Genomic DNA, 27,154 nt, shown 5'->3' on the forward strand with positions numbered 1-27,154 from the left:
ATATATATATATACATATATATATGTATATATATATATATATGCTGCTGCTAAGTCACTTCAGTCGTGTCCGACTCTGTGTGACCCCATAGATGGCAGCCCACCAGGCTCCCCCCCTGTCCTGGGGATTCTCCAGGCAAGAACACTGGAGTGGATTGCCATTTCCTTCTCCAATGCATGAAAGTGAAAAGTGAAAGTGAAGTCGCTCAGTCGTGTCCGACTGTTCTCGACCCCATGGACTGCAGCCTACCAGGCTCCCCCGTCCATGGGATTTTCCAGGCAAGAGTACTGGAGTTGGGTATATATATCTTTCTTTTTATTTTTGCTTATCTGCACTTTCTAATTTTCTTATTTTTCTACAATAATTAGACACTACTTATAAGAAAAATAAGGTATTACTATTTTAAGAAAATAGTAATAAAAACTTAAAAAACTTTATGTTGTCACAAATCAGTGCCATGTCCAAACAGCTAGTTGTTTTGGTCAGTTCAGTTGTACAAATGCTCAATTCACAATGAAAAAGAAAACAGGTTGTTTGAAAGGGACAGTTAAATAAAACATAATGACTAATCCACTAGACCAGTGAATGGCACTGGTTGCGAAAACAAATATAATTCTTACAGTCCTTTTCATACTGAGCACATAACTCATTCTCCATCAATCCAGGAAACTGTATGAGTACTCAGTTCCCTTGGTGGTCCCCTCTTTTTGCTGTTGATGTCACTGTACAACAGACAGAATGACATTATTGCCTAAAATAAGGCACTGCATCTTTGGATGCTGAAGATGAAGCTGCTTTTACCATTATATTTTGTCCCAGCAGTCAAAGTCTTTGCTCCCTAGTTAATTTTCATTGCCTTTTTCCAGCTCATTGTACAGGAATGGTTTTAATAATGTTTGTGTGAATCCAGATTGTAGGAGCGAAATTGTGACCATCATATCTGCAATGCTGGGAGGAACAGCAACACCCCATAACCAGACTGCCAGAAGAATACAAATGTCATGTCTGTGGCAAGTTTAATTTCATTCATCACAAAGCTCTGCAGAACTCAGCCGCTCCTCTGAAGACTTGCTTTGAAGCTTACTTTTATGGTGGCCTGAGTCTTCCTAAGTATTTATTGCTGTTTTCTGAAGCTCTAATAGTTCTTTTCAATCAATAATTTTTTTTTTACCAACTATGAGATTGCTACTGTCATTGATATAGTTTCCTTTTTTTTGTATATACATATATCCTGGTGGCTCAGAGTTAAAGCGTCTGTCTGGAATAAGGGAGACCTGGGTTCGATCCCTGGGTCGGAAAGATTCCCTGGAGAAGGAAATGGCAACCCACTCCAGTATCCTTGCCTGGAGAATCCCATGGGCGGAGGAGCTGAGTGGGCTACAGTCCATGGGGTCGCAAAGAGTTGGACACGACTGAGCGACTTCACTTTCACTTTATCAGCCTGCATATTGCCTCATTAGTCAAAACAGATAGCAATGAGTGTCATGTTTGATAATGGTGTGTAGCATTCATTATTTTTGGAGGTGGACTGTTTCCCCAAAGACTGCTTGGAAAGGCCAGTGCCCTGATTTTCCACTGTATTTACATATATAAACACTGTCATATGAAAGAGACCAAATAATTCTGAGCTCATTTTATGGTCTCTGTTATGATGAATATAAATGAGAAATATGAAAACTTTGACACTGTTTTGAAAAAGTTCTTTGTAGCAGTGTGTTACCCTTTCAACAAATTCATTATATTCTGAGATTTCAAAGAATACTTTGACACTGACAGATATTGGTGAGGAATCACCAAACTATTTGTATTGTTAAGATTAGAGTAATAACTTCCCACTGACTGTTAAAGAGCCATCTCCTGAATTCCAAGTGCAGTAAGCCATCTTGTATGTATCAAAGATCCAAATCATGGCATATGACCAATTTTATAATTCTCTGGACAAGATCTTAAAATATTTATTTCTTGTAACACTTAGCAGAGTGCTAAATGTGGATCAGACTATCATGCAATACCTCCAAACTAATGAAACAACCTATATACCTAAGGCTATAGCAAATCCATTTTGCCCAAATAAGGAAAATATCTCAGTAACTGTTTTTCAATGAGTAGTGTGTATTAGGTTTTTTTTTTGCTGTTACTATAATAAGTTATCACAAACTTAGTGGCTTAAAACATCACAAATTTATTATCTGACAGTTCTTTAGGTTAGACATTTAACTCAGTTCTCAGTGGGCTGCAACAAAGGTGTTGGCCTGCAGCTGTGTGTGTTCAATTGTGTCCAACTCTTTGCGACCCATTGCTGGCCAGGCTCTTCTGTCCATGGAATTCTCCAGGCAAAAATACTGGAGTGGGTAGCCATTCCTTTCTCCAGGGGATTTTCCCAAGCCAGGAATTGAACCCGGGTCTCCTGCATTGCGGGCAGATTCTTTACTCTCTGGGTCACCAAGGAAGCCCATAATAGTGGTTTATACCTCATAGTTACTAGTTTAAGTGAGTGAATATATATAAAACACTTAGAGCAGTGGATGGCATTCAGTATGGGGTCAATAAATGTTGTTATAATTATTGAAAATTTGAAGACTGAGCTACAACCCAGTGTCTTTTTATCCAGCAAAGCCCACTTTAAGAGACTTCTGAGTCTCCCAACTGTACTAGATTTACTGACAGGAAATTCTCCTTTACTCTTAGTCTTGGAGTGTACTGAAAGACCAACATTTGTTATCTTTCCCTCGAATTCCCAACTGATAAGAGGGTATACAACAACATTTATTGACCCCATACTGAATGCCATCTTTATCTAGGGAAGGGGATGGCAAGAGGGCTGGAAAGTCTTTCCTATATCATCTGTGGTTTCCTAGTGGTGGCTCTCAGCTATACTGGCTCCAACTATTGTTTTACTGTTAATAGTGGACATAGGTCCCAACAAGAGGGTTTTCTGATGGTCCTTAAGAACTCTTAGAGGTTATCTCCTTTGGTCGCTCCAAGCCAGTAGAGCATCGGATCTGCAACAATGGCCGAGTCTAGTTATTGGCTAATGGCTTATCTGAGTATGTTTTTCTAATATTTTGCACCTCATGTTCAGCTCATGTTTTTTAGCAGCTCAGTGGTCTTCCCTCAGCACCACCTCTAGAGGGCATCTTGCAGCAGAACAACAGTATCGCTGCTGCTGCTAAGTCGCTTCAGTCATGTCCAACTCTGTGTGACCCCATAGACGGCAGCCCACCAGGCTTCCCAGTCCCTGGGATTCTCCAGGCAAGAACACTGGAGTGGGTTGCCATTTCCTTCTCCAGTGCATGAAAGTGAAAGTGAAGTCGCTCAGTTGTGTCCGACTCAGTGACCCCATGGACTGCAGCCTACCAGGCTCCTCCCTCCATCCATGGGATTTTCCAGGTAAGAGTACTGGAGTAGGTTGCCATTGCCTTCTCCAACAGTATCTCAGTCCTTTCCAAAGAAGTCTTTTTTCCTATCAAACACCAATATCTAAGTGTGTTTGAGACAGACACAGATTCAGTGGACTCAGGGATCACAGAGGAACCCTCCCAGTTTTGAACCAAAGCTAATCTAGAGAGCACTGGCCATGTGCTGCAAATAGGCATGACCTGTTACCATTTCATATTTCTACCCCAGTTTTTGAACCAGTTTTCATATAAGTTTATAAATGGTTTTTCCAAAAGTACCCATAATGGGCTTTTAAAAAGTTTTGCTTTTCACAAGTAATTTTGAAAAAAAGATGGGTATGGAAGGTTTTTCATAGTGTTATGATCTGACCTTGTCTTATTGGTTACCTAGCCTGCACACCACAGAACATAAACCTTGAAGGACTCAGGAAGTGAGTCTACAAGGCAAACATTTAACATTCTAACTTTAGAGGAGAAAGGAACTTTATATGACTGTTTAATGATGAAGGTGAATGACTGTGACAGTCTCAGCTATTGTAAACGTAGACACCAAAATAGAACTTGTCTTAAGGGAACTGTAACATCAGTTTGTGAAATATACTTTTCTTTAAAATTCTGAAAAAAACTTGGCTCTAGCTGATGCTAAGAAATTGGTTTCTAGGAAGGCCATACATCAGATAAAAATTGCATACGATTGCAAGTATAATTTAGAACATATTGGTTATATATTATAAAATATGATATTTTATGGTTTCATATAACTATAAAAGTTCAGAGAGTGTTTCTGGAGGAAAAGAATGACTCATAGAAATAGTAAACATAGCCATTGATTCAATAGCTTGTAAGGTGTAACTTTTTGGGGGGTCAAATATTGGCAATTATTTTTTTTCATAATTTGGGCAATATTAATATTAAGCTATGATGTGGCTCAAAGGCGCAGCATGACAAATACACAGTAGACTGTGTTTACTTAATCCCTGTGATTATTAGACCACTTGACATACCAAGAATAAAGATGCTATCAATAGTTTTACTCTATGAGTCAAAAGTGTGAAAAAAAAAATATTGTAAGGTTAATTGCTGAAAGTCAAATCTTGAGCTCTGAACAGTTTCCTAGCTTAACAATTGAAGACTTTGTATGCAGCAAGAGAAGAGATTTATCCAGGGATCATTAGAAACTAAAGAAGAGGGGAGAGAAAGAAGAGAGGGAAGGAAAGGAAAGAAAAAACGATAAAAGAGGGCATTGGCAGCTGAACATGATGCTTCAATGTATGACTGAACTCTAGCTGACAAAACAGTGAATATGAAATCCATAAAAAATGAACAGAAAGAAGAGTTGCTTTAGAAACCTAAATAATTGAGCCTCAAAAGACAGAGATTACAAATTATACAACTGACCAAAGTCCTCTAAAAATGTCACAAAAATCTTATCCACAGATTTTAAAGAAATTCAAAACTCTTTCATGAACTTTTATATAAAGAAATATTAAAATAAAAATCACATATTTATTAATAATCCATTGGCGCAACAGGAGACTATTAAAGCCCATAGAAACTGGTTATGTGATTATAGATATCTTAGTAACAATATAATGGAGCAATCCTAACAGAAAAAATACATTGGCATCATTCTTTTATGTCACTGTAAGATTTATTTAGTAGCCGAAAAGAAAAATGTATATAGATATACAGTTTTCAAGATACTGCCCTTATGACTTGATAAAAGCAACCCTAAAGTTGATTTCCTTTTATCTGCGATTCCTGTTAGAAACGACAAATTGGCTACTAAAAAATTCAATTTTTTAAATAGTTTGATGCTGATTATCGTCAAGAGAATATTATCAATATTCTCTTTTGGGGAATCTGAGTATAAGAGTTAAAATTATGTTTGGCTTTGCCTACTTTATATAGGCAAACCTTGTTTTACTGTGCTTCACTTTACTGCACTTTGCAGATACTGCATTTTTTTTTTTTAACAAATTGAAGGTTTGTGGCAACTTTCTGTCAAGCAAGTCTGCTGGTGCCATTTTTCCAACAGCATCGGCTTACTTCAATGTTTCTGTGTCACATTTTGGTAAGTCTTGCAATATTATTATTCTGTTTGTGGTCTGTGATCAGTGATAATTGATGTTACTCACTGAAGACTTAGACAATAGCATTTTTAGCAATATTTTTAAATTTTTTGATTGAAGTAAAGTTGATTTACAATGCTATGTTAATTACTACCATACAGCAAAGTGATTCAGTTTATATATATATATACTCTTTTTTAAAAATATGCTTTTGCGTTATGGTTTATCATGAGATATTGAATATAGTTCCCTGTGCTATACAGCAGGACCTTGTTTATCCATTCTATACATAAAAGCTTGCATCTGCTAACTCCAACCTCCCACTCCGTCTCTTCACTCACTATTAAAAAAAAGGCAATAAAAGTATTTTTACCTTCTGAGCCACCAGGGAATCCCCTGGCAATAAAGCATTTTTGAATTAAGGCATCTATATTATTTTTAGACATAATGCTATTACACACTTAAAAGACTACTGCTGCTGCTAAGTCACTTCAGTCGTGTCCGACTCTGTGCGACCCCATAGACGGCAGCCCACCAGGCTCCCCCGTCCCTGGGATTCTCCAGGCAAGAACACTGGAGTGGGTTGCCATTTCTTCTCCAATGCATGAAAGTGAAAACTGAAAGTGAAGTCACTCAGTCGTGTCCGACTGTTCTTGACCCCATGGACTGCAGCCTACCAGGCTCCTCCGTCCATGGGATTTTCCAGGCAATATACTGAAGTGGGTTGCCATTGCCTTCCCCACGTTTTTACATTTTTACATTTTATAATGTAAAATAATACATTATAGTATAAACGTAACTTTTAAAGGTATTTAGAAACCTAAAAATCTGTGGGGCTCGCTTCATTGCAATATTCATTTTATTGCAGTGGTCTGGAACCAAACTTTAGTATCCTGGAGGTATTCCTGTAGGAATTATAATAGTAATTTTTCTTTAATTGATTGTTACAGTATTCCAATTATTACCTAAAAATTAAAAAACTCTGGGAGTCTCTCTATTGTGACTTAAACTATCTTTTTATTTCTGTTTATTTCTTGGGAAAATTCTTAAGCTTAAAAAAAGAATCTTCTTTCATTTGATTTTCATATTTTCTTTTAAGAGATCACACTCCTTTACATACTGTTTTTCCAGATTTCTTGCCTATTTGGGAAAAACAGGTGAAATATTTTCCATTTCTTTTATTTTATGCTTCTTTAAACTTTAAAGCCTGTATTTAATATGAGACCTTAACTTGCGGTGAGTAGTTGGTTGCTGAGTTTCATACAGTTTACTGACTCCGTCAGAGCTCCTCCTCGCTCTTCTTCTCAGCTTTATATATAGCATAAAATAGTAGAAGCTGTTAAAACCAAGAGCGAGTAACTGTAGGTGGCTGTGGATTCTACTTCTTAGTTATTCCTAAAATAGTATCAATAATCAGCTTTCTGATTATCATCCCTGCAAGCTTCCCCAAAGCCCCTTCAATTGTCAAATTTTTTGACACTATACCATTTCAAAATAATGGATTGAGAAGTGAAAAATTCAGTGAAGTCTTTTTTGTCACTTACGCTAAAATAAGGTTTCTAAAGTGAAAAATTGTTCTCTTGTGAGCTACATCCAGTCAAACTATGATTCTTTTATATAAAATATGGCTTTATGTAGAGTAGACCATGCTGGAGTATTGCTTAGAGCCGACAGTGAAATCAGGAGGTCAAAAGGCCAGTGACAAATGTCTCGAAGGCTCTACAGTTGTGGATTTCTGATACAATGACTGACAAAGTGGCTCTTAGCCATGGCTGTGCATTGGCAGTGTGAGGTAGAGAGAAAAGGAAGTTTCTTTTTTTTTAAAAAATTACTTTTTAGTCTCTATATTTCTATATTATTTAATTTTTATAGTGACAATGTTTTCATTTATTACATGTATAATTTTTCTGAGGTTTAAGTTAAGTAAAAAGACTGCAGTTGTACACATCTGAGACTAAGACTGTATTATGATTGTATTTATTATTTTTTATGGAAAGAAAACACCAGTTTTAGAAATTATAAAATATGTGCAAAACGTCAACATTCCTGAAAGATACAACTCAAGTCACAGCTGAATGATAAATGTAATTGGACACTTTAAGATAAAGGAGAAAGACTGACTGGGCAGTATGTGCTCAGTTGGGCCCGACTCTGCAACCCCATGGATTGTAGCCTGCTAGGCTCCTCTGTCCATGGAATTTTCCAGGCAAAAATACTAGAGTGGGTTTCCATTTCCTTCTCCAGGAAAAGCTTAGCTGGTTTGCAAAAAGTATGTAAACCATAAAAGATAAAAAGCATTTAAAAATATACAACAAATGCTTAAGAGCCTTTTTATTTCAAGTTATCCTGGTAATAAACATCATGTAAAAATAACCAATGTGTGAAGTTTGAAGACTGTAAGTAATATGTGTTTACTTTTTAAAAATTCAAAGTTTAAACCTACTGGTTAGAATTTTGTTGTATATTTTTAAGTTAATTATGATTTAAAAGGATGACTATGTTGTCCAGAGTAAAAGCCCTGAGAATGCCCTAGTTCACAATCAGTAGAAGATACCTAAGCGAAAGTGGCGTTCAATTGTTTGTCTCTTTGGCGACCCTCACATTGTGGTTCAGAGACAGACACCTTCAGAGAACTGAAGCTGCTCCCAGCTGGTGTGTGCAAGTAATACAAAACCCAGCATACTATAGGGTTTTCTTGCAGTATAGGAATAAGCAAATCTTGTACCTTAGTGGAGGTATCCTACTAAATTAGTCATTCAGAGTCGAGGTAGAAACCATTTTTTAAAAAGTAGAGGACAGGATGAATATATGATTTTCCTCTCAGTAAAAAATAAATCTTGGTATAGCTCAATAAACAAAGAGAAACACAAATTTAAGATATGATTCTCTTTAATCATTTTAATGTATAGTCCAACACTTCCTACTTTCTATTAATAAATGTCCTTGGAGGTTAAATGATAGTGCCTTGTTATTGGAATGTGGTTTGTGTATGGTGATGGGGTTTGACCCAGTAGGTTTCAAATATGGGAAATAATTTCTACTCCTTTATATTTAAAAATAGAATTGGTTACTAAGACCATGTATAGGTATGCTAATTATATTATAAAGATGATAGACAATTAAATAAAATCTTACTAGTAATTTTGTACCTTACTCAGTAATCCTAAACTGTTATTATGTGCTCACTGCTTAATGTAACTGTGGATTTATTAACAATTTATATATTTTGGGGGCTTCTCTGGTAGTCCAGTGGTCAAGAATCCACCTTTCAATGGAAGGGACACTGGTTTGATTCCTGGTCTGGGAAGATCCCATATGCCACAGAGCAACTAAGCCTGTGAGACACAACTACTGAGCCCACGCATTGCAACCACTGAAGCCCACAAGCCTAGAGCCTGTGCTCTGCTGTAAGAGAAGCTACTGCAGTGAGAATCCTGAGCACTGCAACTAGAGAGTAGCGCCCACTTGCAGCAACTAGAGAAAAGCCCGTGTGTAGTGATGAAGACCAACCACAGCCAAAAAACAAAAGCAATAGACCCCCAAGCCCCATAATATATATTTTGAAAATATACATACTTACATATATGTGTATATATATATATAAACATGTATTTATATATATACATTTTAAAATAACACAATCTAAAAATTCTGATCTAGTAGTCCAACTTTCCAGCAGAGTTCTGGGGCCTTCAGGTTAACTTGATGTCTGGAAATCTATTTTCATCTCTTTATGGCTTTCTTTCAACTCATTCAAAAGATCTTACGGAAAACTTAAGTTGGAACCTACAGAACTTAAGAATCAACTCTTTGTGTTCTCATGATTTTCTTTACACACCCAAAAGAGAAAAATGACACAATAAAAGTGTTTTGCAGTTACTTGGGTTTTCTTTTTAGTTGTTTTAGATTTCTTTCGTACCTATTGCTACCTGATTTTTTTTCCACCTAAGTGTGCTCACACCAAATTTCCCTGCTCCTTGTGATCAATATTATTTTGTGAACCACTTTCTTTAGCTATCAAAGAACAGAGATTTGGTTCAGTTAATGATTACTATCTCTTAGAGAGGCTAAGACTATATTTGTGGGATATAGCAGTCTTTATTTTTTTAAAAAAGAGATTAATCAGAAAAATTACAAGGATTTAAAAGCAGATTTAATGGGTCTTGTTGGAAAAATACAACACAACAAATTTCAAGATCCATACTGAAGTATCAGTTGCTTTGGCAATCCCTCTCAGATGCCATGGTTGAAAGCACTCAGGCTCTAGGGAAGTAATTCTCATAGATTAAAGCATATCAGAATTACTGGTACTGAAGTACTTTCAGTTTGAAAGATGAAAAACATCCATTATTTCATAATGGTATAATGGACACTTTTGGGGACCTGCTCAGATTCCCTTGATCAGGTTGGTGCTCTCATTCTGCAGATGCTGCTGACAGCTCATATCTAACACTTCTTTCGAAAATTACTCTCAGCCTGGAGCTTCCTTACTGAAAAATGCTGGGTAGGTCATGCTCCTTCCCACGTAGTCAATGACTGATGATGCTGTTTAGTCGCTAAGTTGTGTTTGGCTCTTTTGCAACCCCATGGACGGTAGCCTGCCAGGCTCCTCTGTCCATAGGATTTCCCAGGCAAGAATACTGGAGTGGGTTGCCATTTCCTTCTCCCGACCCAGGGATCTTCCAGACCCAGGGATCAAACCCACATCTCTTGCACTGGCAGGCAGATTCTTTACCACTGAGCCACTTATGAAGCCCTCAATGATTGATACCGGGGTACAAAAGGCTGTTTCCTTCCTTAGGGTGAGACAACTCTGTGGTACCCTATTTTTTAATTCAATTTTTAAAATATAATTAAAATTTCCATTAAATCCATATCTTTGCCTGGTTTCTTCACCTGCCCTACTGCATCCCTCATTCTCATATAGATTTCACCTAACAGCAATTCTTCAATTAACTTGCACAAAAATCTCCATCTCTGGTTCTTCATCTTGAGGATCTGATTTTAGAAAAATATAAACTACAAAAATTAAAGTTCTGCAGTATCTTCTTGCCTGGAAGGTATATGCAGATTCTATATTTTGCTTACTAGTGATTCTTTGGAGGGAGAAGGCAATGGCACCCCACTCCAGTGGGGAAAATCCCATGGACAGAGGAACCTGGTAGGCTGCAGTCCATGGGGTCACTGAGGATCGGATACGACTAAGTGACTTCACTTTTCACTTTCATGCACTGGAGAAGGCAATGGCAACCCACTCCTGTGTTCTTTCCTGGAGAATCCCAGGGACAGGGGAGCCTAGTGGGCTGCCATCTATGGGGTCGCACAGAGTTGGACATGACTGAAGCGACTTAGCAGTAGCAGCAGATTCTTTGGAAGCCAGTATCAGGCTCCCGTGCATATAGCAACTTTGGGGGTGGATTGGAGGAAAAATGGATAATACTGTTATTAAATACATGCTATTGAGATACATCTCAAATGTTAGATGGGTAAATTTTTAAAAGTTAAACAATATTGCTACAGGAAGAGACATGGAAGATTACTTTTTACTTTGTTTTTATTTCTATTAATCTGACTTCATAATATTTTCAAGATTCTAGTTAGTTATAACATCTTCAAGCAGAAATTAGAAATACTATGGGAGTCCCTGGAATACCATTTACAACTTGTGGTGTATATTTATAAATGGAATATGAAAGATTTCACACATTTCTCAAAGATCTTTTGGACCCTCAGTAATAAGCTTTCTCTAATTGATGGACCTGTTAATTCTTATTAGTTATTACATAAGATATTATTTATGAACTAATTTTAAGTGTTTTCATATTTTGATTGAAAGGTCTCTGATGTTTTTCCAAAAATTGAAACAAACTTAAAAAGTCTCAAGTCTTTTCTCATACAATTTCTTTCTCCTTATTGAGCATATTTTGTTCCATGCTAAATAGCTGACATTATGCAGCAGACAAAACATAGATAACATTTAACTCTAGCAACTAATATAACTGGTTATGTACTTGGACTTCAATTTTACTGAAAAATATTTTACTGATTGTTAAAAAATATCACAAAGTGATAGCAATCTCAATTCAAGTGTTTTTCTAAATATACCATTGAATTAAAATGTCCCAATCAATGTTCTTATTTGAAATGGTTCTTTTAAATCACCTTATTTTTTCATATGTAAAATAGAATGATATTTTCTTAAAGAATCATGTCTGTGTGGTTATATTTTATTACATCCCTTTGCAAGCTGAAATCTTATATCTCTTTTTTATAACATAATGTCTTGATAATAAAATCATCAAATTGGCTAAAGGACACTGCCACAACTTCTTGAGTGAGTGTTAGTCACCCAGTTGTGTCCAACTCTTTGAGACTCCATGGGCAGTAGCCCACCAGATTCCTCTCTCCATGGAAATCTCCAGGCAAGAATACTAGAGTGGGTTGCCATTTCCTCCTCCAGGGGATCTTCCTGACCCAGGGATCAAACTCAGGTCTCCCGTGCTGCAGACAGATTCTTTACTGTCTGAGCCACCAGGGAAGCCTTGGAGCCTTGACCTCATATAGGTGATCATACTTGTAGAATCCTATTAAAAGGAGATTGCGAAGACTGCATTTCTATTAATATTTCTGAATAGATTTAGGGTCTTTTCAACATATAAGACAAAGAACAAAATAGGCAAAAATGCATTTTTATTTAAAAAAAATCCTTGCTTTTAATGTCCTTAAACAACCAAATGGTATTCTAAACCTCAAACTCCAATGTGACTAAGATGCAGCTGGGATAATCAACTAGTACAATAATTTATGCTTGTTATTTGTTTTTAAAAATTCAGCTTTATATAAAAGTTACACATATTTATATTTTATCTATTTCTTTATCTATTTATATTTTATCTATTTCTTTCTTGTTATTTTCTCATAATTATTAGGTTCTCCACATTACTTTGTATTACATAAGCACTCAAAGTAGAATTAAGGATGGAACAGACATATAAGTTATATTATAAAATTAATTTAGAAATATATAAAAAATCATCTTTAGGAGTTATAAAAAATTAAGGAGATATTGCATGTAGTTTAATATTTATGTAGTAAATATAAATCATATGCTGTGTGGAATTCTAGATAAATGTGTTGGCTATTCTTGATTTTTATATCCATGGAGAATACACGACAGTAAATAGGTTTATGATATGTACTTTTTTCATAAGTCGAGAACAGGTCTTTGCAACTTTTTGTTTGTGATCCACCAGTGTCATGAGACTGAACAAACCTGAAAAATTTTTCTTGTATGTTTTCGAACTTGCTACTGCCAAGCATGCCTCTGAGTATTATTATCTCCAGTAAAGGTATCAAAGAAATGCTTTGGATTTGCACAACTTTTCTTCTCTTCTTAATTAAAAAAAACACTTTTATTTGCTGTAATGCCCATCTCCATACAATTTTTTTTTCTAGGGGTGGAAGGTGGTGTGTAAATAGGAGGGACCTACATCTGGCTGCAGGCTGTTTGGCATCTGGAACTGATCTTTTAAAATTTATGTACAATTAAGCACAGTAATTTATTCTGAAATTCCAGAACCTTTTGAGTTTATTGGTGATTATAGAATCTTACAGTTGACATGCCTCTAATTTCTTCTTTGGCTTGGGATTTTACCTAAACCATGGGCAAATTAAGGCATTTAAGAAAGAACATGAATTGTTTCTTCTATCACTTCTGTCTACATGCAGATTGTCCAAATGCATGGAAATATAAGTAAGGTCTCTGGTATCTGCTGAGTGTAAGTGTTTATGATAAAACTGTGGAGAATAAGTGATTCTTTAGTCTCAATATCTTAGTATGTGTAGTTCCTGCTATCATGTAATTTGAGGTTATGCATAATGTAGCTTCCATTTGGTCCTGTTTCTAGGTAATTGTTCATGGAATTATTCAGTGCTATACTTTTACAGCATATAGAGAAAGGGGCTGTCATCTCCTTTAATATCTTTAAAATCCAGAAGCTTCTTAGTCCATCCTTTGCAAATGAAGCAAGGAGGGATATCAGTCCTTTAATGAGGAGCTATGTGAATACAACATTAAAAATTTATTTATTTTCAGAGTCTTGGGCTGCCTTATGAAGTCACACAACATGATATCAATCATTCATTAATCCAATCTCTTCCCAACAACATCTCATGGAAACTGTACTGGTATCTTAAATTTTGCAATCATGAGTTATTATTTTATGAACACTTAAATAGGGAAAGATTATTGTGGTTTGCTCCACTGGCACGATCTCCACTGTAATAATACCTTAGTCCAAAAGTTATGCAAATGCTTAGCAATCCAATGTGTACTGTATGCTGTACACACACTTCTAATTATCTAAGTTCAATAGAGAAAATATGCTGACTTTTGAGGATTTGTTGAAGCAAATATCTAGGCTATAACTAATTAGAGTGTTCTGTAACACCTTCAATATTAGATTATTATATTAGTCTCAACTCTATAGGGTATAAATTTGTCACATGGTTCTTCTGCTAAGTGGTATTTGCAGATAGAGGTGTGCATCACAGGGCTTATTAAGAGAAAAGGATTTGGAATCAGATCAATCTGGTTCCAATCTTGTCTGCCACAGATCAGCTAAATGGCCCTGGGCAACTTAATTAACCCCTCTGGGCCATTCCACAAAATGAGGAATGATAGTATTCAACTAACATAAGTTGTTATGAAGATCAGATCAGTTCATGTATTTAAAGAGCCAAATATAGTGACTAACACATTATAGATACTCAGTAAAAGTCTATATAGTTTTATTATTATTATCAGATTTTTTACATCAAAGTCTTTTATCTCTGTGGAGTATCTTGCCATCTTGATAGCAATGTTCCTCTATAATAATAAGTCAGATAATGGCTCCATCCACTTCACTGGGAGGGCAAAGGCAAGCATTACATAAGGTCATTTTTATCTGGTTTTCTACAGTTTTCTCTTTTCAAGTATGTAAAAGCAGCTTTCACCTGACAGTGAACTTAAAATAATGAACTCCATGATGAGTGAGTTGGGTTGTTCAACGGTGAGTAGTTGTTCTGTTCACCACTGTTCTGACAATGATATGAACTGTAGGACTAATCATGCTCCATCCATTTAATCCAAGGAGACCATAGTTGATTCAGACTACCCTGAGGTCTTTGAGAGGAGTTACATTTGCAAGACCAGATGCTGTTCTCAGCTCTCAAAGTCTGGTACAATCTGGTACAGTCTTCATATCTGGCTTGATCCTCAATTCTCTCTAAAACCTCAGTTAACTTTTGAGCTGTAGCAAGAGTTTTTCTGCAATATCTAAATTGGAACATAATCTAAATTGGAACTTCTGATAGACTGAACAACACAGCTCACTTTTGCCTCAGCTCCATCCTTTCAGCCCTTTGGGATGACTACTTCATGCTTTTCCTACCCGGCTGTATACCACGTAATTGGTTTGGATGCTATTTCACTTTGGTCACTGTCATTTGGCTGAAACAGTGGTTCCTAGCAATTGTAATAAAGAGAATGGAACAATTCCATTGGCTGCTTTAGTACAGAAAGTCTTCAGTGACTCTAAGACATTCAGATATCTTGGATACTTAGAATTTTGAGTGACATTATAAAACAAACACTTGAACATTCATAAATAGTAAGTAAAATTATACAGATTTAAAATCCATGACCTGTTGCTAAGTTGCTAAGTTGTGTCTGACTCTTTGTGACTGCAGGGACCGTAGCCTGCCAAGCTCCTCTGTCCATGGACTTTTTCAGGCAAGAATACTGGAGTGGGTTGCTATTTCCTTCTCCGGGGATCTTCCCAACCCAGGGATCGAACCCACATCTCTTATGTCTCCTGCATTAGCAGGTGTTTTCTTTATCCTTGAGACACTAAGGAAGCTCTTACTGGAAGAGGGTATATATTATATTAAAGTTTAAGCTTTTTCCTAACTTTACTAGAACTCCTTATAAAGAAAGCATCAACCTCTGATCCAGTTACTATCTGCTGAATTAAAACATCGGTTGAATTTGTTTCTCCTCATCTCTCCTCACAGCTGCAAATTAAACAATTTATGATGAAACTTGTTCTTTAACATTGGAGAGAAGAGTATTTTATTTTGTCTGTGCCACATGGCTTGTGTGATCTTATTTTCCTGCCCGGAAATTGAACCCAGGGCCACAGCAGTGGAAGTGCCAAGTACTAACCACTGGAGCTCCGGGAACCTCTCAAGAAGAGTATTTTTAAGCTTGATTTTCGTTTTCTTGCTGTTTGATACTTTTAGGTTTTAGGCACTGGGTTGTACACTAAATTTTATGCAACCACTATAGGAATGGAGCATGGGGGATAAAGAAATGCAACTGAATTTCTTTGAGAGTAATCCCTTTCCTTGTGAGAGGATTAAACTCTTATAGAAATTGTCCAGAGCTCGTGTCTTTAGATCTCCTCAACACTTTTTACTGAGGATTTACCATACGATTGATGTGGTCAATAAATTAAAAGCAATCTGAGAATCTTCTGTAGATTTGGAACTACAGAAAAAATGAAAATTGATTAATTTTTAATTAATCTGATCAATTTGCAGTAATGGAGACTTTTCAGATTTTAAATGTTTTAGAAAGTAATCAGGCAAAGACAATGCTTTTGAGAGGAAATCTTTCAATGGATAGATTATATAAGATCATAGAAATAATTCAGTCTCACTAGAGTCATTAAAATATTACAAATGAGAAATTAAATTAATAGTTATAAAGTGTTCATATTTCCTCATAGGGGAAGAATCATAGGCAATGATTTGAAAGCCTCACATCTACTGTCCCCTTTAGTTAAAAATAAAAGCAAAAAAGTAACAGCATTCTGACATTTTGACTACTTAGTAATTTGTTCATCCTTAATTGAAAAATATCTAGTACCCTGTGCTTTCCAAAAATATGGTGGAAAAGTGTACACGCTGGTGAGAAAGGAGAGGAAAACGAATTTTGTATTTAAACTGTCTTATGAATGATAAGGTTGTTAACTTTTCATTGAAAGAGCTTATGGAGGAGATGTAAAACTAGAGAGAAAAAGAGGGGCCAAGATAAATCAGACAATGATTTGAGGCTTTTAAAAATATCATATGTTTCTGACGATTTTGCATTTTCATGCTTTTTGTCTTAAGACATTAATAACTTATTAAAATTCAGTAAACACTTGGTCCTACTAAGCCACAAATATTTAAATTTTACTAAATCAATGATTATCTTCAACATCATTTCAAAAAGGAAATGCAGCAGTTATTTATACACAAACATTTTAAACTGGAATTCCCCTTTTATATAGGGCTGCTTGATACACATTCCTTATATGGGAATACCTGTTCCAATCACTTAATCAAAGAAATTCTTATTTATGGACACTGGGGATTTCTTTCCCTTCCATCCTAATATAATATGTACAGTAAGAATAATTCTTCCTCTTGGTCTAAACTCTTCCTTTCTTCTTCTCCAAAAAGAAAAAGAAGAAGGGCATAATGGATGGTAGGAGACAAAAAGAGTGGGAAGAAGTGAGGAAAATAAGGGATTAAAGGCTTTGGAAATCTCCAGAGTAGGGGCATACAACTTTTTTCAGAAATAGGCTTTTTGATCAGAAACTGATGTGTGGGTTACCTTTATAACAGTGGCACATTAAGGTCTGCATCAGCATGTGACTCAGAAGTAAGTCAAGAGCCCGTGGAGGTTTTACTTATATGTCATTTCTGTCTTTCTTCATCACCCAAAGTTTTATGATGTTGCTTAATGCAGTTAAATTGATGAGGTCAAAAGCAGCCGGTTTCATTACCATCAAATTAAAATTACTAATTGTTTAGAAGCTGAGAGTATTAAAACACTGATGGCAGAGGGCAGATTATGCAGCCCAGGGTACACTTTTTTGAATAAAAGAGTCAAGTGTTCTTCAGCGGGATCAGACAGGCCAATTGTTGAGCACGAGCAGCATGGTGGATATCCGGCAATGGTTGAGGTTAGAGTTGGGGGCGGAGGTGAACCTTTACCCATGGTTTGGCACACAGGTAACCATGAGAGGAGGACCCGATCCCTCTGCCGTGGCTAACTGATGTTCTCACAGGATATCTCTTTTCTCTGGGCTTTTAGTTCTACAATCCTATCAGTGAAATACTTTACAAATATGATGGATTAAATATAATGATGTCAATTAACTGGCCCTGGTGTTGAATCAGTATTTATTCATCCTGTTACTATGACAAAACATTTTCTCAAATAAGTGATTTACAACTTTTGGAAACAAATTGTTAAAAATTACCTGTGTAGCTTCCTTTACAGATATATACAATGGTGAACAAAACAAAAAGTAAAAAATAAAGAACTTCCTTTTCAAAGAGCATGCTTAAATTTATTTCTTCTTATTCGTAGGATTTGTCAATCACTGCAGTCAATTCTTTTTTCCCCTTGCTGAGAAAGTTTCTAACTGGTTTCATAGTTAGCTAGCTTATCAAAACACAGTAAAATCACAAAATTTTAAAAATCTTTTTTGCCACAGTACAGTGTTTTACTAATTAAAATTGTCAATAAGGAATTCACTTCTTACCTTGTCAGAAGGTTTAAATGGATTTCCTTGCCCACTAATTCCACCACTGATACTAAATCCAAGGCCAGGATTCTTTTCTATTCTTACACAAAACTATGTAAAAAAAAGATAAAAAAAGTAATCAAATACATGTAAAGCTAAATATCTTCAAATAATTGTATCCTACTAGAAAAGATTCACATTTCACTTAAGTTCTCAGGGTTACCCTATGTTAACACAAAAGACAGTATAAACTCTGACAAAATAGTATTTCTCTGGTGGTGATGTTCAGTTGCTAAGTCATGTCTGACTCTGTGGGCCAATGAACTGCAGCACATCAGGCTCTTCTGTCCTCCACTATCTCTTGGAGTTTGCTCAAATTCATGTCCATTGTGTTGGTGATGCTGTCTAACCATCTCATCCTCTGTTGTCCCCTTCTCCTTTTGCCTTCAATCTTTCCCAGCCTCAGGGTCTTTTCCAGGGAGTTGGCTCTTCACATCAGGTGGCCAAAGTATTGGAGTTTCAGCTTCAGCAACAGTGTTTCTATAGGCATCAACTATGATAGGAATTAACTTAAAATTACCTGAGCAAGCAGACATGAGTAAGTATTCATTCATTACCATGTGCAGGACTAAATTTTGATTAGCAGTTTGTAAAACTTAAAAATCTTTTAGCAATAACAATTGGATTATTTTAATTATCTACTTTAAATGCACATATATTCTGACTAATTAGAAAGAGCTGTGTGACTAAGTGAAAGAAATTTTGCAAATGTAGAGTGAGGGAAAAGATGGCTATGTAATTTAAATTAGTTGCTATTGTTTTCTAGGAGAATAGAACAATTCATCTCCTGGGTAGATAATTTTATTGTTTAGATACAGCAGAGGCTTTAATTTGAGAAAGGGGTGAAGTTTTAGCCACAGTTTGAATGAAGGCGAAAGAAAAGAGAAAAGAAAGACTCTGAAAACAGTTCAGGGTTTTGGCAGCAGCTCCTGAAGAGACAGTTAACAGGTCTTAAAGGAAAGAGGAAAAGACTGAAAAAAGAAAGATCAAAAATATGGAGGAATTGTTTGTGATAGAGAAGAGTCAGTAAATATTTAGGACTGTGAAGGCTAATATTCTAGTATTCTGTGTTCTGTTACCTCCCGAAGCCCCAAATCATAAATGAGATCTGTTAAACATCAGAGCCCTATGCTTTCTAATGAAATGATGGCATTAGAAGTAGGTCCAGCTTGGGGTAAGGAGGCAGAAAAGGTAACAGCCATTATAAAAGTTGATGCAAAGATGCAGATCAAGAATTCAGTGGAAGGAACATCAGTGCCAACACTGAGCTAGAGCAAGGGTCCCCAACCTCCAGGATCTAATGCTTGATGATCTGAGGTGTAACTGATTAATAATAATGGAAATAAGGAGCACAATAAAAGTAATGCATTTAAATCATTCTTAAGTCATCTTGCCCTCCCTCCACCCTGTCTATGAAAAACTGCCTTCCACAAAACTGGTTCCTGGTATCAAAAAGATTGAGGACCACTGCCCCAGAGAAACTATAAAAAACCTGGGAATTCTTGATGATTCAGAGCTGGGGATGTGTGTGGGGGTCTGTGAGAAAATGCTAGTTTTCCATCTGAAGTGGGACAGGGTGATCCCAGATGACTGAAAGACTTGGGAACCCCAGAGGTAACATATAATTTGATTACATAACAGGAAAAAAAAAACTTTTATAACTTTAATCTACTGAACAAGGACTGAAACTAGGATGAACCAAGTATTACCAGAGATTAGCAGGCAAAAGGTTAAAAAAGAGTTAAAATAATTTTAAAATACATTAGAATATATTTTGTGTTTATATAAATACATACTGGAAGGGCTTCCCTGGTGGCTCAGTGGTGAAGAATCTGCCTTCAGTGCAGGAGACCGCCTGCAATGCAGGTGACACAGGTTCGATTCCTGGCTTGGGAAGATCCCCTGGAGAAGGAAATGGCAACCCACTCCAGTATTCTCGCCTGGGAGATCCCATGGACAGAGGAGTCTGGCAGGCTATAGTCCATGGCGTTGCGAAAGAGCAGGACACGACTTAGCTATTGACCACAACCTCCATCATACTGGAAATGTTCTTTAAGATGATTTGAAACATCAGCTTAATGTTTTCTCCAGCAACGCTTATTAGCCTGTTAATTTGCTTACAGGCAAATGCAAATCCCCAAAATGTTCTCTACCTCTTTATTTTTAAGGTACATTTTAATCCTTACCTCTTAGACAGTTAAAGGCAAACTTGAGTCCTATTCCTGACTTAATTAGCATATATTGTGAGTTGATGGGAACTGGATCAATTTATTCCCATCATGTCTCATTAAATGGGAACTGGCCATTTAATGAGATTATCCTTAATTCACTGTCATATTCTTTAACAGTAAATACAATGGTTAACTATTATATGCAGTTCACTTGCAGCACAAGAACAAAAAACTATCCACTAATGTTATTTTTATGGTGAAGTCATTAATGAACAGTTTCTAAATGATGAGTAACTGCAATTATCATAAGTACTCTATGTTTTATTTTAAAGATAGGTTTAATTAAAACTTTCTTTAGTTGATCTAGATTTGTTAAAACTAGTTATCAAATGGTGGTAGAAACTACGATTTTGAATAGTTTTGTATTTAAACGGCTCACTGTCTATCAACATGAACATATAACAGCTTGATGTAGCTTGAAGGAATATTTTAGATTTATTCAACATACCATTTCACTTAGTAGTCTTTTTTTGTTATTTGTCATTAATTAGAAAATGAGAAGAAAGGAACTAAACATAACTTAAATATTTTACCTTTATATTTTCCAGTATTTCTGTGCATTTCCAATTAAATTTTTTAAAATTGGGATTGTATTTTTCTAATGTGAAAATTTTATATTTTACAATGCAATATGTGGAAGGTATGCACACTTTCGGCTTTCTCCAGACCACTATAAAAACTGAAAGGAAACATATGCAACAGATTTTATTTACAAAGTAAACTGCTGAGAACACTTTTCAGCTCTTCTCCTATAGTGACTATATCTATTTTATAATGTCAATCTGGAAGGAACTAAAAATCTAAGGAAAACAAATTTCATATGTGCCAGGTATATGAAGAACTGCTTCAATATATTTTTTAAATAATAGAAATAATAAAGATGCCACTGTGGTTTTATAAATGTGACAAAGAGCCATACATTCTGATCTGAAGCTGGACTCCTCTTGGGCATGCTATGCTATGGTTAATAGGTTGTGTTGCGGATGTTGCGTCCCATAAAGCATGTCAGAGACAGTCCGCATCTCACATATAAGGAGTTCCACCTGTCTGCTAAGGCCCAAAGGGGCCATGAAATGTAAGAGCAGAGAACACTTCAAGAAGCAGTCTGAAAGTAAAGAAGTTTAGCCAAGAGGAAATGCAGTGTTCTAGCAAAAGGTCAGATCTAGGAGGCTAATAAATAGCTTATTTAGTGAAAATCAGCTTTTCTATTTTCTATCAAGTTACTGATATCAACGAGTGAAATTTCTGACTGAAGATGTTGGCAACAGTTTGGCAATAAATGGTGCATTTGCTTCTTGTGGAGTCTGCTTCTATCATTTGACTACTTGATAATTCTGATTTATATTGATCTTGTTCCAATTAAAATACTGGTTCATAACTTGGAGAAGCCTGTGACAAAATGGATTGTTATGTAGCAGTGAGTCTCTGTGAATCATAATCTATAATCTCTGGAATTCAGTGATCTGATTTGGTCTTGCAGTGCTCTAAAACCTAGTAACAAGACTAAAGGAAATTGTTGCACCTTGTGTGTTTATATATACGAACAACATGTGTGTGTACATGCGCATGCATGGATGTGTGTGAGGTGTAATTCACGATTAGAGAGTTGTATTATAGAAAGATACCTGGTGATGCTGTAGTTAACTTGCTTACTGTGCTTTGTTCTAGAGACCATTCCCTTTCCTAGCAGTGTGTATTTATGAAGCTTTCAGTGGATACCTGTTGTTTTTGCTGCTCAAGAGCCATTCCTTCTTTGTCTGGCAGCTATCATCTCCAATTCTCTTTGAAAACCACCCACTTCTCTATTCTTAGCCTCTATGCTTTCAGTGAATCATGTTATCTAGACCTAAAACAAAGCACTGCATCCCCTAAAAATATCATTTATTATAGGATGGGCAGGTAACCTGATCAAATAGGAGAAATGAGAAGCCTATTGGGATTTTCAGGAAAGAGAATCTTGCTCTATCTTGCTAGTTTTAATTCTGAGAGGGTCTGAAGCTCTTGAGCTATTTTTCTACCAATAAAGAAATAGAAAAAGAGTGGCTAGTCCCTCCACTGTACAGCAGAAACTAGCCATTCTTTCTTGATTTCTTTATTGGCTCGTCTTCTGTTCATGACCTTTAAATGATAGAGTGATTCAGTGCTCAGACTTTGACCCTCTTCTCTTTTGTATCCATACACACTTGGATGGCATCATTGACTGAATGGATGAGTCAGCAAACTCTGGGAGATAGTAAAGAATAGGGAAGCCTGGAGTGCTACAGTCCATGGGGTTGCAAAGAGTCAGACACAACTGAGTGACTGAAAAACAACACACACCTATATGGTTTCATTCGGCTCCAAGATGGATGACTCCAAAATTTATACATCAGAAGCCCTGGCCTCTCCTCTGTACTTCAGATATTTATATTCAATTACCCACTTGTTGATATCTCAATCTGAATGCCCAGTGAACTTCTGAAACTTGTTGATTAGTTGTTAGTTAAGTCGTGTCTGACTCTTTTTCAGTCCCATGGACTGTAGGCCACCAGGCTCTTCTGTCTTTGGTGGTTTAGTTGTTAAGTCGTGTCTGACTCTTGTGACCCCATGGACTGTAGCCTGCTGGGGCTCCTTAATCCATGGGATTCTTCAAGCAAGCATACTAGAGTGGGTTGTCATTTCCTTTTCCAGGGGCTCTTTCTGACCCAGGAATCGAACCCAGGTCTCCTGCATTGTAGGCAGTTTCTTTACTGACCGAGCTACAAGGAATTCTTTAACTTAGCATAGTCAAAAGAAACATTGTAAAGCAACTATACCCCCAAAGAAGAACAAAGAAATCTGGCTCAGAGAATCCACTCTTGAGTGAAACATCTTAATGGAAAAAAAAAAAAAAAAAAGGAAAGGCTAGTGTGGAAAGAGGAAAACAAGCAGAACAGTGATAGCCAAAGTGAAGAAAATTTAAAGAAAGAGGTCAAGCCACATGCTGAGAGATGATGATGGGGATCTGACTATGGGACTTGACAGAAGTAGAGAGAATGTTTCGTGGTACTGAAATTAGGCTTGAAATTAAATTTGCTGCTACTTTTACTTTTAGTACCTGGTGTTATGGGTTATTATATAACAGGGCTTGTGTGATAAATAATTCTATACAATTATATAAAATCTACACAAAACTCTGCATTTCCAGAATTTCTAAGAAGCCTATGTAATAGGCTCAAAAATATAATAATTATAAAATATATAAATATTTAAGAACAGTTACTACTTTTGATCCTTCTATTTTCATATTTTTTTTTCTGTTGTGAATTAGAGATGCAAGTCCAACTAAATTGCTCATTAAATCTTTTGAAGAAACATCCTAATAGAAAGATTGATGAATAAGGGGCTTTCCTGGTGGCTCAGGGGTAAAGAATCCAACTGCCAGTTCAGGAGACATTGATCCCTGATCTGGGAGGATATTGCATGTCTCAGAGAAATTAAGCCAGGGCACCACAACTATTGAGCTCCTGCTCTCGAGCCGAGGAACCACAGCTACTGAGCCCACATGCAGCAACTACTGAAGCCTGTGCTCTGCAACAGGAGAAACCACTGCAGCGAGAAACCTGCGCACTGCAACTAAAGAGTAGTCTCTGCTCATCACAACTTAGAGAAAAACCCACGCAGCAATGAAGACCCAGCAGAGCCAAAAATAGATAGATAAATAGAATTATTTTTTTTAAAAGAGAAATTGATGAATACAACCTTCTAGTAGCATTTTCTAGATTTTCAGGAAAAGAAACTGCCAACTCTATATGTTTCTAGAAAATAGAAACTAAATTTTTTTAGTATGTAAATGAATTTAAAAGGTTATTCACTTCATTTCCTTCATTTTACACTTAAGGAAACCAAGACCATACATATATTTAGTGGAACACTGAGAGAGGCCTTCTGATTCCTACTACAGTGTTTACTGAATGCCACTATCTATAATAACTGCATAAAATTCATAAGTCAATTTGTAGAATTTGTTGTGATGAATTAGACATTATTTGTGTCGCACTATGATTTGTAATTTCAGAATTGCAGTACTAAGGTTACTGAAGAATAAAATTCTATGAGGAAAATATGAATTAACAGCTGTATTTTAAGTGGAGCAGGATAAGGTATGGGATGTCCCTGAAATCATTTTAGTAAATAATATACATTAAAACCATATTAATATCTGTTTTCTATAATTTTTATTAAATTATTGCCTTTTAATTTAAAAATTCATAAATACCCCCCCAAAATATTTCCAAGTTTTTCTTCTTATATTAAACTATTAAGCATTCAGAATAATTGTTTTTTCTTCACTTGGTCCCGATAGATGAAAGCCTCAACTGGAAACCCTGTGAGCCCTTCAAGCAGCTGATCAGAGTATCTAAAGAAATGTCTGAAATCATGTCTTAGCCAATTGCTTCATGAATTATTATGTGCTCCACATATTATTAAGTATTAAAAATGATTTCTTCTGGGGTACACTACAGCATCTCCTTCAGGGAGGCTTTCTGAGCTTTGTTTTTTTTTTGTCCTTGAATATGATGGATGGGAACTGCTTTGTATAACTCATAGAGCTTATTCTAATGTAATTCTAATGTAATGTTACAAGTCCTCTTTCAGGCACAAACTTTAGTTTGAATGTATACTTCTGGTAGGAGACAGCTCTGCGGCTCTGGCCATCCTGATGTATTAGGTTCATTAGCGGGTATGTCCTCTTTCTTGTCTGGGGCAGACAGAAACTCTAGAGTGTATTTTTTATATTTTTATTCTTCCAGTGTGAGCTTACTCTTGACCCCTGTGTTTGGCCATAGTGCAGCAGGCTGTAGCTTATAATATGGTACACTCATGAAATTGGATTTTAATTCTAGTTCTGCTTCTTCAAATCTTAGGCTTCCAGTCAATAAAATAGGAACTGCTCTATCCATCACATTATTGGTTAGATGAAATCAGTTAATATATGAAAGGATTTTGAAACATTTGAAGCATCAAGCTGTTTTCCCTTCCTATTTATGCTTTGGAGTCTATATATTCTACATATACAAATACGCTTTGCCTTGGAAGGAAATGCAACTCACTCCAGTATTCTTGCCTGGAGAATTCCATGGACAGTGGAGCCTGGCAGGCTATAGTCCATGGGGTCGCAAAGAGTAGGACATAACTGTGTGACTAACACTTACTTACTTCACTTATACATTTGCAAAAGAGAAAACGTTTATTTCAGTTTCTTTTAAAAATATTCAACAAGTTATATATGAATTGTGTATGGTTCTAAATAGTGTTAATAACAATACGTTATTCAGCTGGTAAATTGTTGAGCTGTAGAATATCTCAAGTATCACTTCTCAGCCTTAGCTACACAATAGAATCACCTGCGGAGTTTCAAAAAATTCCCATCACTCAGCTCACATTCAGACTAATGAAATCAGTTTCTTTGGGAATGAGGCCCGGATATTAGTGTTTTTCAAAGGTCCTGAACAACCTCCCTGCCTCTTTGTGACCCCGTGGACTGTAGTCCACCAGGTTCTTCTGTCCATGGGATTCTCCAGGCAAGAATACTGGAGTGGGTTGCTATTCCCTTCTCCAGGGAATCTTCCCAATCTAGGGATCAAACCCAGGTTTCCAGCATGGTAGATTCTTTTATCATCTGAGCCACCAGGGAAGCCTAGAACTATCATATGATCTAGCAATTCCACTTCGGGGCCTATACCCAGAAAAAATGAAAGCACTAATTCAGAAAGACGCATGAACCGCTATCTTTACAGAAGCGCTATTTACCATATCCAAGATTTGGAAATGACCCAAGTGCCCATCAACAGACAAATGGATAAAGAGGACGTAATATATATACACACAATATAAAAGGCCATATAAAAGGATAGAATTTTGCTATTTGCAACAAAATGAATGGGCTTAGAGGGCATTATGCTAAATGAAATAAGTGAGATAGATAAATACTGTAGGATATCACTGACATGTGGAATCTAAAAAATAATACAAATGAATATATATGCAACACAGAAATAGACTCATAGTCAGAGAAAACAAACTTGTGGTTACCAAAGGGAAGAGGGGAGGGGGTAAAAATAAATTAAGGGTATGGGATTAATAGAAACAAACCATTATATATAAAATAAATAAAAAACAAGGATATATTATATAGTATGGGAAATTATAGCCAATATCTTACAGTAATTTATAATGAAATATAATCTGCAAAAATACTGAATCACTATGCTGTATACTTGAGACTAAAATAAAATTGTTAATCAACTATACTTCAATAAAAAAGTTGAGAAGACTCTAAAGTACAGCTGAGGTTGAGAAAAACTGATATAAAGTATTATTTTACTGAGAAGAGCATAAGGTAAATAGTCACTTGGACTGGGAAACAAAGGAAGGAGCTGAGAAAATGGATATGATGGCTAAGAATTTTCATGTGGAATGGGAAAGAGTCAAATCTTTACTCTCTGGTTTTCTTCAACTCACTGTTTAATACAATTCTATGATTCTCTATTATTATATTTGTCAATAATCAAAATAGTTTATGCATTATAATCCCTTTTTCTTTTTTAAAATTATTGTTTGTTGAAATAATTGCTTTACTATGTTGTGTAGTTTCTACTGTACAGCAAAGTAGATCAGCCATGCATATACATATATCCCTTTCCTTTGGGATTTCCTTCCCATTCAGATATCACAATGCATTAAATAGGGTTCCCTGTGCTATAGAGTTGTTCTCATTAGCTCTTTATTTTATACATAGTATCAATGATATATATGTATCAATTCCAATCTCCCAATTCCTTCCATCTTTCTTTTCCCTCTTGATATCT

The 27,154-nt window shown here is 36.1% G+C and overlaps 1 protein-coding gene across 1 annotated transcript in view; it reads right to left on the reverse strand.

Annotated features, from left to right (window-relative positions):
- Nucleotides 1-27,154, reverse strand: part of LOC120857009 (leucine-rich repeat-containing protein 7) — a 156,944-nt gene that overhangs the window by 20,816 nt on the left and 108,974 nt on the right. Inside the window, exon 15 of the mRNA XM_040232605.1 lies at nt 18,052-18,144. Within this exon, the coding sequence (XP_040088539.1) occupies nt 18,052-18,144 (93 nt within the window). The remainder of the gene's footprint in view (nt 1-18,051; nt 18,145-27,154) is intronic.

The sequence above is a fragment of the Oryx dammah genome, unplaced genomic scaffold (genome assembly GCF_014754425.2).
Source record: "Oryx dammah isolate SB20612 unplaced genomic scaffold, SCBI_Odam_1.1 HiC_scaffold_28, whole genome shotgun sequence".
Taxonomy (NCBI): domain Eukaryota; kingdom Metazoa; phylum Chordata; class Mammalia; order Artiodactyla; family Bovidae; genus Oryx; species Oryx dammah.